The sequence below is a fragment of the Sycon ciliatum genome, chromosome 4 (genome assembly GCF_964019385.1).
Source record: "Sycon ciliatum chromosome 4, ocSycCili1.1, whole genome shotgun sequence".
Lineage (NCBI taxonomy): Eukaryota > Metazoa > Porifera > Calcarea > Leucosolenida > Sycettidae > Sycon > Sycon ciliatum.
The window spans coordinates 28,409,791-28,422,720 of record NC_088646.1 but is presented as its reverse complement, the minus strand read 5'-3'; the positions used below and the strand labels follow the sequence as shown (position 1 = coordinate 28,422,720).

General features: G+C 48.7%; 2 protein-coding genes across 2 annotated transcripts; one reads left to right on the top strand and one right to left on the bottom strand.

Moving 5' to 3' along the window:
* Positions 1 to 2,311: 2,311 nt before the first annotated feature.
* LOC135815463 (uncharacterized) lies at positions 2,312 to 7,133 on the bottom strand. Its single transcript, XM_065328763.1, has 3 exons — positions 6,298 to 7,133; positions 4,910 to 5,820; positions 2,312 to 3,735 (listed from the first exon to the last, which is right to left on the bottom strand). The coding sequence occupies exons 1-3, from the start codon at positions 7,013 to 7,015 to the stop codon at positions 2,821 to 2,823; spliced, it is 2,544 nt and encodes an 847-aa protein (XP_065184835.1). The 5' UTR covers positions 7,016 to 7,133; the 3' UTR covers positions 2,312 to 2,820.
* Positions 7,134 to 7,176: 43 nt separating this feature from the next.
* On the top strand, positions 7,177 to 12,911 carry LOC135815464 (uncharacterized). The gene is made up of 3 exons (XM_065328764.1): positions 7,177 to 8,054; positions 9,195 to 10,105; positions 11,052 to 12,911. Exons 1-3 carry the CDS (start codon positions 7,451 to 7,453, stop codon positions 11,967 to 11,969), a joined length of 2,433 nt encoding a protein of 810 aa, XP_065184836.1. The 5' UTR covers positions 7,177 to 7,450; the 3' UTR covers positions 11,970 to 12,911.
* The last annotated feature ends 19 nt before the right edge of the window (positions 12,912 to 12,930 follow it).

Sequence of the window (12,930 nt, the reverse complement as noted above, 5' to 3'; positions counted from 1 at the left end):
CTCTTCTTGTACGTCTCCACCCATGGTCGGGTAAGCCCTGTGTACAAGACTACGCAAGTCGTCAGCCAATCGACTGACGTCTTCCTCAGGCTTGCGCCTTCGCGTTCTAAATTGCGACTTATATTGGCGGGCTGTCTCTGGTGGTGCAAACCTCCTCGACAAGTCCTCTACGACCTGAGGCCACTCCATTCGGCGGGCTTCAGGTACAGTCGCAACAAATTTTTGTGCAGCCCCTCTTAGCCGTACGGCTAAGTATTGAGCCTTTTGCACGTCATTCCACTCGTTCACACGAGCACATTGGTTGAAGTACTGCAAGTACTCCACCCAATCCCCCACGCCATCATATGCTTCAGGCATCACTGCCGGCCGTACCACCATCGCCCCACCATTGGCACCCCCTACAGCAGCGTTCGCTGCTGCATCCGGAGCCTGATTGTGAGCCATGATAATCAGAAAATCGAGTGCGTTCGCTCTCAACAGGATATCTTTGTCTTTTGCAATCGCAAGACTGTGATACCTTTTCCTTGCCCAGTTGCGCCTTATATTCCCCACTTGCTACTTCGTACGGTAGTCCTCCGACCAATGAGAGCTGTTCAGGTCACAAGTACTGCACAGTACATACGTTCGTATGTACTACAGTCGTCATCGGATCACACCATTCGCGTACGGGTCAGCAAAAATCATGGTCAAACTGGTCTGTAGTACGGTATGGTGTTCAACCGATCACCAGTCCGCGCCAGTTCAACCCTCCTCATATAGCTCATCATCAAACTACAAATCTGTAGTACGGTACGGTGATCAACCGATCACCAGTCCGCGCGCCAGTTCAACCCGCATGCGCGAGAGTGTTGGCAGTTCTGTCAACACTCTCGCCTAGCCACATCCTCTCAAAATAGGCAACTCTGCCTTCAACAAAGAGCAATCGCTCTACATTACGATCATTGTTTGCTGCCCGGCCGTCAAATCATTCGATCTGTTCGGTTTAGACAACAGCCCATCTGACATCAACCAAACATTCCAGCTTGTGGAGGCCTTCCGTAAGCAATCGCCTACAGAAGAACAGAACTTGGATCCTGGTCACAGCACCAAATATGTCGTGCCGGACATACACAATACCGATCTCAAGGCTACAACATATACATTCGCATTGCCGTAGTAACCCCACCAGGTCATCAACCAATATAGTTGATCCAAGTATCCATTCAGCCACACACGCTCACCTTGGTCATTCGAATAAGGTTGAGAGTCACTATGATTCCAGCTCGATTCAAGAGTGAAGGTCGAAGGAAGGTTGGTACTTTTGATCAGAAGCAGCAGGGGTTATATGATAACAAAAAGGATCGAGTTAGACAAAGGAGTAGCAAAGGCGGGAAAACCCAACCAATCAGACCATAGAGAGCTTGTTGCTATGCAGAATTGACCAATGGGAGAAGACAAGGAGAAATGCGTATTAATTATGAATTAACTAAACAGCCAGCGTATACGATAAGACAGTTAGCAGATACAACATCCCGCGGCCCATGCATTGATAAAAGTGACAAGTAGATACAAAAGACAACTGCCGTACAAACGCGCGCTCATGAGGGGAACACGTTCACCCAACATGTAAACTAGTACCGGCAGAGTAGTTAGTTCGTCGTACAACCCGGGGAAGTTTGTCGTACAGCCCGGGAGAACCCGTCAGCTGCCGAGGCCGATATGACAGAGACGAGTTCTGGGAGCTTGTCGAGGTATAAATGTTGATCATAGTGTCTGGACCATGAGGAAGGTTTCATTGGTGTAGAGGGCGCAACGCTCCCTGATGTTGTGGTAGGCTTGGGCACGATCTTTCACTCTCCACTGAACCTCACATTAGACATTGGATTGTCTGAGCTCATGAGATTCCAGGTAAGTATGTACTTCAATGGTGACTTTTCGCGTCTAGTTGCTATGTGATGTGGCATATCGCGGCACCGACATAACAGTGCAGTATTCTTTTGTTGTTGAGCCTGCCGTTGTGGATACAGCTGCAGGGGGTTTCCGGTTCAAACTGTCTTTAAAGGTGGGTTGACTATTGCTTTGTTGTGACCGGCTCTGCAATGGTGTGCGCCATGTGTAGCATGCAGCTATAGCTCATCTTGATGGTACTTTGGTGAATATGTTTGACCTTTCAGATAGACCCCGCATCGGTCCGCCTTGCTGCTTCACCAAGTCAATTTCGTATCGCAATCCTAGATTGGCTAGGGTACCCCGTAAGGAGACCATAGGTCTGTGGGGACTGCCCTAGAGAAATATGAATAAATACTACTACTACCCTTCAAAACTCGACCAATAAAACCTCACAAGTTTGATTGATCGGAAAAACAAATACTTCGAAGTACATGTATCACCAGTGAATCATCTTGGCAAAGCAAAATTTGGGAATGAATCCTACAGAAACTTCCGTGGAATCATTCCAGCCTAACAAACTACTGTAAACACCGGAAAGTTTAACGACCAAAGAGTTCAATGTTTTTGTAATTTCGGCACGATAACGTGCAGAAGTATAACGATGGCTACCTGGCCACCCATCCGTATGCGCATCTTTACACAGACATCTCAAACCGGGTTCGAGAATAACGTTTCTTCAAATAACGAAAAAAAAATTGGTCGTTAAAACGTTAGACTTTCCAGGTTATAGTAGTCGAGGAGTCTCCAACCATTAGACTTGGAATGCTTCACCACGATGTCAAGCCGAGAGCCTCAAATGAATATTATTCCAGAGAAATAAATATCAACAAAGCTCAGTAACTATTGCAGGCTACGTTACATAGTCTGTTCTCTCATACCACCTAACCAGTGTCACTTGGTAGTGAATGACCACACATCACCGGGAACAATAGTACCTTCAGGCATTATTGTGTCAACTTTCCAGCAATACTTTGTCCTGGGTTTCAAACTTGTCGGTAGATAGTAGACATTCTCCGGTAATGGAATTGGACTGCTCGACCATAGATGATCTTCTGTAGGTCTGGGCTCATGACCAATGTTATTCCATTCTTGTCTGTCTTCCTTCGGGTGTGAGTGCAATGAAGCATTACAGGATGCTAAGAATGTCACCCGACTGGCCTGTGCATTCAGTGCAATCAGCCACATCACAGAGTCACGATCAGTTTTGACGGTAGCACTACCGTCTGGTGGTATTGGGGTGCTAGCTTTGTAGGACTGCCGACCTGGAATCCAGTACTGTGTCCAGCGATCTCCTGTAGGAACATAGGGACCGACACCGCCATACTTGAGAAAGGTTGAGTTCTTGCGAGGACGGAAATCGAGATTTTCGACATCCATTACCTCTTCTCGAACATTTGTTTGGACATTATCAGATGGAAGGCCGGGCAGAGGCTCAACCTTTGTCACTTTACTGTGTCCACCATTTCCCGTACCACCGTTGATAAAATCTGCAACATTGTGGACTGTTGTTGTGTGCGAGTTCACAGGAACGGGATTTGTTCCGACATACTCCAACACACAGATACTGCAGTTCTGTCTCTCGACTGCACTGTGGCTTTCCTTGCGCAGGTCAAATGCTAGGTTGTAGTTGACCGTATGGTAGTCTCCCTTGACCATTAGTCCGCCACTGTTCCACGCCACATTTCCAGTCATTCTGGCATGAGAGCCTGTGTGCGGTGGCTGACCATCCAAGCGCAGCCCGTACTTCAACGAGTCATGAGCCCAGTTGTTTGCCAATGTTGTGTTAGCCTGGCATTCGGGATGCAACTGGATATGCACAATAGAAGAGCAGCACATCAATATGAATAATTATTATGGTATTTACTACAGTCAAACCTCGCTTATCCGGTCCTCTTTTATCCGGATCCCTCGCCATCCGGAAGAAAATAGCTGGTTACATATTTACAGCATACTTGATGCATCCAACATAAACGGTGTTCGGCTATCCGGTTCCCTCGCCTTTCCGGATATTTTTGTGGAAAACAGATGCGTGCGGTTATGCGAAGTCTGACCGTACTCCCTGGTTAAAGTCATGAATTGTCCGGTTGCTGAATGTCAGGCAATACAGTACATGTACATGACAGTGATGTACATGACTAGAGTGTGTGGAGATCCACACACATCAGCCCAATACCCACATGTCCTGTAACGGTTCTGACACATTATTTTTTTCGGTGTAACTTTAATTTCGGTAGAGAAACCAGGCACCTAAATTTATATTACACCTGAAAGGCGCCGAAGTATGGACTGCATGTGAAAGGAATGCTGGTCACCTATGTCAGGTAAAGTAAAGTAAAAGTAAATTATCGTATCCGTTCCCGAAGGAACTCACGACGGCCGCTAACACCCGATAAACCCTAGCGGCAGATGCAGCGCCTAACAGTGGGGGTGAGTGGGCAAGTCTCACAACCACTGGCACAAGTGCCGAAAACGACCCCATTATTGTGCCTGGCCACAAGTTCCCAGTTGACTGTGGGTAGCAGCACGGCTGGAAAAACCGCTCCCAGGCAGGACTTGAACCAGGTACCTCTCGCATCTCAATCATGGTCTTTGACCAACCCACTGTGCCTGCCTGGTCCTAGACACCTACTTTGAAGTAGTATAATTACATGATCCAAAAAAGGGACAGTTTTAGCTGTGAGTTTCACATCGATAAGCATAAGCAATCAGAAAGGCTGCATACACAGGGGTGAGCTAGTTCTGCTCTACTGCCTGCTGGATATGAGTCACAATGTGACAGGCCCGGCAGAACCGGTCCGGTAGGTCAGGCCATGGCCGGATCAACGTTTTGGCCACCAGTGTGTGTTTACTGCTGAGAGGTCATGTGTATCGTGTACTCTCTAAATCATACACAAACTGTATGAAGGCTCAGTAGGGTATGGCCGGACCAATCAAAAACTGCTTCCACTGGTCCTGTCAGGGAGATAACGCTCAGTCTTACCTGCACACCTGCACCGTCGTGTTCAATATCACCCCAGCACTGGCCCGTGATCAGGTTGTACTCTACCGTCGAGCCGACCGGTGCCTGGTAGCCAGTCATGGCGCCGTTCCTGTACAGCGTGTTCCTTGCAAAGTAATCACTGTGTCCGTTCTCATTGCTGATGGTGGCAACGCCGCCATTGCGCACAACCGAGTCGGCGCCCGACCAGTCGTTGTAGGCAAAGTAGTTATTAGTAATGTTGCACTGATTGGCCTGCACTATCAGTGCTGGACCATCCGTGTACATCCAGGTGCAATTGAAGATTGAGTGTCTGCCATGGCGACCAGGGTGCTCTCCCTCCACCGTCCACTTATCAAGCTGATTCTTGTCCACATCTCTCACCATCAGATCTGAGGACGTCGGATCGTAGAAATGACTGCTGATCAGAGTGCACTGCGGCGGGCTGACATCCTGTAGCATTCTCCGGCTGTAGCTGGGATAGGAGAAGTTTACCGATGACACGGTCAAGCGATCGATGTACGTCGGTATTGGCTGCTCAGCAATACTTGACGCCCATATTGTGGTGGCGAAGAATGTCAAATTGGCGAGCACCAAGTGCTTACAGTCAGTGATGTTCAGTGCATACGCCGACACTTTACCCGTTACTGTGTGCCGGTACGGTCCATGTCTGTCTCCGGGTATGAAGTATGCCATGCCGGTGGTCTTGTTGTACAGCCACTCTGTCGGCTGGTCAATGAACTCCATCTTTCCCTCGATGAAGTATCGGTTTTGACCGGGGCCATCGTGCACTTGGTGTGAAGCATTGTAAGTGAAAGAGTGTGATCCCGGTGCATGGCTGAGTACCATTGCGGGGTACGTGTTCCAACTGCCCGTGTTCAGGATTGCAACCGCCCCCGTCAAGTCGTTCGGAACTGAGCATGGAGAGCACACGCGTACAACACGGAACTATTGAAACATCATCTTGGTATAAGGGGCATCGTACATGGAAAGGAGTGCATGCATCATTCGTGTGTGTATGGGGGGGGGGGGGAGGGGGTATACATTCCGGGTGCATTTATATTATTATCAAGAGTACAACGCCCCCGGTGCATAACCCCCCCCCCCCCCCCCCGTATGTAGTCTTGATATTATTGGTCTCCCTAGTCCATCATCTTACAATACCCTCTCCATGGATACTGGTATTGAGAAATATCACATGCGCATCCAAACATAAGACATGTTGCCACCGTTGCCGCAGCCCTGTTTTATCAAAGGTGTAACACATCATCTTCGAGTGGCAACCCTTGGGCGGGAGGGGGGGGGGGGACAGAAGAGACAGGAGGAAAAGGAAGAGGCAAGACTTCAGCTCCACTCTCCTAGGTAATATCGCATTTCGAAAACCTGCTTACATTCTCCATGACTACCATCGTCCACCATAATACCCGCTGTGGAGTTGCTGGTATTGGCTGAGTGTGCCCAGTAGCTGGCGTTGAATACACTCAAGTCACTCCACAGTGCATTGGGCCATCTGGCATTTGTCTGCATCACATCATCCACAAACATTTGCCAGAAATCCGTCTGAGCTTTAGCCGCATAGATGTTACTATGCGGTGCATAAACATTCCGGTCATCGATGCTGACTGTCACTGGGACTGTTCCATCCAACAGAACTTCAGACTCGTCTCCCGGGGCCGCTGCAATCACGAAAGGTTTCTCCTCCGTTCCATGCAGACCTCTAACGGGCAGCGGGTCTCCTCGGAATGGATAGCGACCAGCATGAAGTCTACATTCATCACCTGCAACTTTCAATGAAGAAATACATTCAGAAAAACTCTTTCCTCCCACAGTGCAGAGGTTTCCCTGGTCAGCTAAAGCTGGCTCTTGACACGAAGGGTCCGGGTAAGCGTGATAAACTGTTGCCGTCGCTGAACCAGTCAAGGACACAATAACGCAGAGGAGGGAGGGAATGAGGAGGAAGGTGGGTGTTTGAAGCCAAGAGTAAGACCACATTTCTGCCATCGCCACGGACATGGTGTTGAAGGCCGCGAAGTGTTTCAATGGATGTGAAACACTGGATGCGGCGTATTGCCGGCGGAAAGATGACGTGAACAGTGCCAACAACACCATGCAGTGTCGTGTCAACCATAGTCTACAACATGCATGTCATGTCATTGTGCTTTGCGTACTCTATACTAGTCTGGATACTATTAATTTTGTTTCAATGAAGTAGTTTGGAGGCAAACTGTCCTGACGGCCCGAGACCATCTACACGTATGGGAAACAAATCCTTGGTGTGGAATAAAGACACGATTTCTAGCGGGGCGTCTAACTTTTTTCGGAAGCAAAATAGCACGCGGAGCCTGGCATAAACCATGTAAACTGGCTCTACAGCTTTTGGACCCAATTTGGTGCTGGGATTGACTGGCTGCCTACAGACAGTCAAGGTGGCGGAAAGCCTCGGAGTAGATCTGCGAGCGAGAAATCTTTCACCCGATACCAGTCATTATCAGGCTGTTCATTAATTCGTTAGTAGTTTGTATTTCACTGAAGATCAACGACGACATGATGTGGTCTCACTCTCCGCTGGGAACAGCCACCTTCCTCCTCCTTCCCTCCCTCCTATGCGTTATCGTGTCCTTGCCTGGTTCAGCGACGGCAACAGTTTATCATGCTTTCCCGGACCCTTCGTGTCAAGAGCCAGCGATAGCTGATCAGGGAAACCTCTGCACTGTGGGAGGGAAGAGTTTTTCTGAGTGTATTTCTTCATTGAAAGTTGCAGGTGATGAATGCAGACTTCATGCTGGTCGCTATCCATTCCGAGGAGAACCGCTGCCTGTTAGAGGTCTGCATGGAACGGAGGAGAAACCATTCGTGATTGCAGCGGCCCCTGGAGACGAATCTAAAGTTCTGCTAGATGGGACGGTCCCAGTGACAGCCAGCATTGATGACTGGAATGTTTATGCACTGCACAGTATGATCTACGCGGCTAAAGCTCAGACGGATTTCTGGCAAATGTTTGTGGATGATGTGATGCAGACGAATGCCAGATGGCCCAATGCACTGTGGAGTGACTTGAGTGTATTCAACGCCAGCTACTGGGCACATTCAGCCAATACCAGTAACTCAACAGCGGGTATTATGGTGAATGACGACAGCCGGTTTTACTGTAAGCCCTCATTCTTGTACCTACAGAAGCGTTTATATGCTTGCAGGGACAGATTTGTGGATCCCAATAGCCCCGGCTGGATATGTTAAAGGGGAAGTTAAGGCAAAAATTAAAATATTAATTTCACCAGTTGTAGTCTTCGGGGTGCTGAGTCGAATGGTCTTGGTCCGAGAAAGCTGAGACGCTCCCTTCCTACTTGAATCCCAATCGAACTCGCACACTTCCACCGAAACTGGGTGACTGCGCCCTACTAGATGGGGATTTGTATGCAAAATGTCACTAAAAGCGCCATTTCGTTCTTATAAAAGCACGGATGACCGCGATTGGCCCACATGTTGTAGTCTTTTGGACGCTGAGTCGACTGGTTTTGGTCCGAAAAGGCTGCGATGCAGCGTTCCTCCTTTATTCCCAATCGAACATGGTTGAACAAGTGGTCACGTGCTCCTGGGTGCCCAAATCACCTGGTCACCACGTCAGCAGGCGACAACTTTCACACCAAGGTTCAACTCGAGTTCAACTCGAGTGACAGGACTGCACCCAAAAAAGGTCAAACAGGCTAGTAAGTTGTACCCTGCAGGCACGGTGACCAGGTGACTGGTGTACGCAGGAGCACGTGACCGCTTGTTCAACCATGTTCGATTGGGAATAAAGGAGGAACGCTGCATCGCAGCCTTTTCGGACCAAAACCAGTCGACTCAGCGTCCAAAAGACTACAACATATGGGCCAATCGCGGTCATCCGTGCTTTTATAAGAATGAAATGGCGCTTTTAGTGACATTTTGCATACAAATCCCCATCTAGTAGGGCGCAGTCACCCAGTTTCGGTGGAAGTGCGCGAGTTCGATTGGGATTCAAGTAGGAAGGGAGCGTCTCAGCTTTCTCGGACCAAGACCATTCGACTCAGCACCCCGAAGACTACAACTGGTGAAATTTTAATTTGTGCCTTAACTTCCCCTTTAACATGCACGCTGTGGCCTTACCAAAGCCCATATGAAAATGAAAATGTGTGTGTGTGTGTGTGTGTGTGTGTGTGTGTGTGTGTGTGTGTGTGTGTGTGTGTGTGTGTGTGTGTGTGTGCGTGTGTGCGTGTATATATATGTGTGTGTGTATGTGTGTATTTGTGCATGTGTGCATGCACAGTTCCATCAACAGCGGACATAACTGGAGCGGTGGCAATCCTTAACACCGGTAGCTGGGACACTTACCCGGCAATAGTGCTGAGCCATGAGAACGGTTACAACTCATTCACGTACAACGCCACCGGGCAGTATCACGATGAACCGTTTCTCAACCGATACTACCTTGAGGGTAAGCTGTATTTCCTCGACACGCCAACAGAGTGGCTCTATAACAAGACTGAAGGGATGGCGTACTTCATCCCTGGAGACGGACGAGGTCCTTATGAGCACAAGATCACGGGCAAAGTGTCGACGTATGCTCTGAACTTCACCAACTGTAGCTACGTTCAGCTTGCCAACTTGACATTCTTTGCCACCACAATATGGGCATCAAGCGTTGCAGAGCATCCACTACCGACGTTCATTGACCATTTGACCATCTCGTCAGTAACATTCACATATCCAAGCTACAGCAAACGTATGTTGCAGGATGTTAGTCCACCGCAGAATACTCTGATCAGCAGTCGCTTTTACCAGCCAGCCTCCTCTGATATGATGGTGAAAAATGTCGACACAGGTCTCGAGAAATGGTACGCTGGTGGAGATGATCGAGATCATGGTTTCCACACAGTTTACAACAGTACGTGGATGTACACGGATGGCCCTGCGCTAAGTGTACAGGGCAGGTCATGCCGCATTGTTAACAACTACTTCGCGTACAATGACTGGTCAGCAGCTGATATGAGTGCGGCCGTTGGTGCGATCAGTACTGTGGATGATTCCCGCGGGTTTGGTGACCTGTTTGCCCATAATACCCTCTACAATAACGGGGCCAGCACCGGTTACAAACCGCCCGCAGACTCCACTGTACAGTACAACCATATCGTTGGTCAGTGCTGGGGAGATATTCAACATGATGGCGCCGGTATACAGGTAAGCAACCGGTTGGGCCAATGCATTGGCTGACTCTAAGTTACAAGTGTCTTTCTGCCAGCATGTCACTGCAGTAATAGCTGTTCTACTGTAGTGGACATGGAAATCCAGTCGATTGACCGGGGCCGGCACCCTCAGCGCGTACAGAACAGTGCACAGTCATGTTGATCCGATGCGACCAGCGCGCTGCAGCGCATAATGTCATGCTTGTGTGTACTGCTTACCCACGGCTGCATAGCCAGCGCCCTGGGGCCGCTAGATGTGGGACCGGATTTCCATGTCCACGACAGGAGCATTACATGTGCTTCTACACGGCGCGCCGCTGTTCTTGTGTGGAGCTCATGGTTGCCACTCGGAAGTGAAACCACTGAAATGAGTAGATTAAAATACAGACTGCATGACCGGTGTAGTCTGTGTACAATGTACATGTAAACACCGTATCGCCTACAGTCAAGACTCATTCATCCCTGCCGCTCCAAACGCGGCCACAAGAGGTCCAGTCTGTGAGGTGTTCTAACTGCATCAGATATCAGTCATATCACCCACTCAGTCATATCACCCACTCAGTCATTGCATGCTGTAGACAACAACCTACACTGTATATGTCTGGCATCCACGGTTCCAAGTTGAATACCTGATCACGGTTAGCTGAACGGGTCACGGTTAAAACATCCACACCTTTAGATAACCTAACAGCCCAACAGGCCCATGTAAGACTTGGCTGCTACAGCAGAGACCACAGCAGAGACCAACACAGCCCACATGCTACTGCTCGTGGACACCATTCACAAATGAGTAACTTACTTCATTACACTGTTCTTGTTCCTTTTTTGTACTCACACGAACACACACATGCATACACACACACACACGCACGCACGCGCACACACACACACACGGACGCACACACACACACACACACACACACACACACACACACACACAGGTACAGGCACCGGGCCAGATGAACACAACCGTAGAGTACAACTGGGTGCACGATTCTGTCAAGTACGGAGTGCGTTTCGATGGTCAGCCACCGCGCACTGGTTCACACGGGAAGCTGTTTTCTAACGTTGCATGGCACAGTGGAGGCCTCCTTGTGAAGGGAGATTACCACCAGGTACGCCACAATCTTGCGTTCGACTTGCACAAGGAAACAGAGAAGTTGGAGGATGGCCAAAACTGCAGCATGTGCGTGTATGGGTATGTGCGAGAAAACCCAGTCGCAATTAACAAACACACGAAGACTGATCACAATGCCGCGGACAGCATCAACGGTGGCACAGGTAACGGAGGCCACAGCAAAGTGAAGAAAGTAGAGCCTCTGCCTGGCGTAGCATCGGACAACGTCCAAACAAACATCCGAGAAGCGGTGATAGACGTGGACAACCATGACTTCCGACCTCGCAAGAATTCAACCTTCTTGCAGTATGGTGGCGTTGGGCCTTACCTTTCCCCGTCAACCCACCGCTGGACACAATACTGGATTCCAGGTCGGCAGTCCTACAAAGCTAGCACCCCAATACCACCAGACGGTAGTACTACCGTCAAAACTGATCGTGACTCTGTGATGTGGCTGATTGCACTAAATGCACAGGCCAGTCGGGTGACATTCTTAGCATCCTGTAATGCTTCATTGCGCTCACACCCGAAGGAACACAGCCGAGAATGGAATAACATTGGTCATGAGCCCAGACCTACAGAAGATCATCTATGGTCGAGCAGTCCAATTCCATCACCAGAGAATGTCTACTATCTACCGACAAGTTTGAAACCCAGGACAAAGTATTGCTGGAAAGTTGACACGCTAATGCCTGGAGGAACGATTTCTCCAGGTGATGTCTGGTCATTCATAACTGTCTAACAATAGATCAATGCTGGAGCTTATTCATTTTGAATAGTACATGTGCGTGAAAAGTTGTTTTCAAATCCAAACAAAAAGACCACTAGAATCAGCATGCTCAAAGCTTCTTGCATAAAGCATTCATCATTTGGCTGGCGTTTTCGGATGTGAAAGTATTTTTCAATTTTCAGGGTTAAAAACCAGCTCTTCTCGTCTTTATCGCACAGCTCCCAATTGCACAAAGGAACAAGGTAGTTATCAACATCCTTTTCCTGTGCCTTTACTTGACATGTTGAACAGTTCATACCAGACCAGATCATGGACCTTTTCTCTTGTCATATACAGTGAAACATGTCATTATAAGGCGACCGCTCAAGGGACCTTCAAGATGTGGTCTCTGTTACCAGGTGGTCTCCTTATCCAGGGTCATTTGACTAGCATCCCTAGCTTGATCCTGGTTTCAGTGGTTGCCTTGACAGGGTTTACTGTAGTGTAGAACAAGTAGTATACATAATACACCATGTAAAATTCGGTGCTTTCAGATTCACAGATTCTCCCCTGTATTCCGCACCAGCTTAGCCAGTCTTGTTCAACGGTTAGATGTGCTTACCACATGCTTTTGCAGACTCCCGTTCGATCTAGGAGATTCCTTGAACAGGCATCAATATCAACTTCAGTCCGTTGGCGAATCTCGATAGCAGCTAACGATTCCACCTCCAGTTCTCTCCACTCCACTGTCCTTTCTCTTTCTATTCCTGATGCTATTGTAGCTGCACCCGTGATTGCCAACATTTGGTTAGTTTATCTTGAGATGCTCCCAGCACATCGCCCCAACTTCGATCCCTTTGATTCATGTCTCCTCAGAAATCTATTGTCCACTGCCCTGGCTATGCACGTGTGTTTGGTAGTACTTGTACATGTAAACTGGATTGAACACTTACCGAATGGAAGTACACCCATCAATATCTGTCTCAGCCTCTCT

Bases quoted from the DNA above. Each gene is read 5' to 3' on its own strand.
- LOC135815463 (XM_065328763.1), bottom strand. From the start codon at position 7,015: ATGGTGTTGTTGGCACTGTTCACGTCATCTTTCCGCCGGCAATACGCC. The intron at 5,821-6,297 runs GTAAGCAGGTTT...CTCCATGCTCAG, and splicing joins CGATGGTAGTCATGGAGAAT to TTCCGAACGACTTGACGGGG. The intron at 3,736-4,909 runs GTAAGACTGAGC...GTGCATATCCAG, and splicing joins ACGACGGTGCAGGTGTGCAG to TTGCATCCCGAATGCCAGGC.
- LOC135815464 (XM_065328764.1), top strand. From the start codon at position 7,451: ATGATGTGGTCTCACTCTCCGCTGGGAACAGCCACCTTCCTCCTCCTT. The intron at 8,055-9,194 runs GTAAGCCCTCAT...GTGCATGCACAG, and splicing joins TGACGACAGCCGGTTTTACT to TTCCATCAACAGCGGACATA. The intron at 10,106-11,051 runs GTAAGCAACCGG...ACACACACACAG, and splicing joins ATGATGGCGCCGGTATACAG to GTACAGGCACCGGGCCAGAT.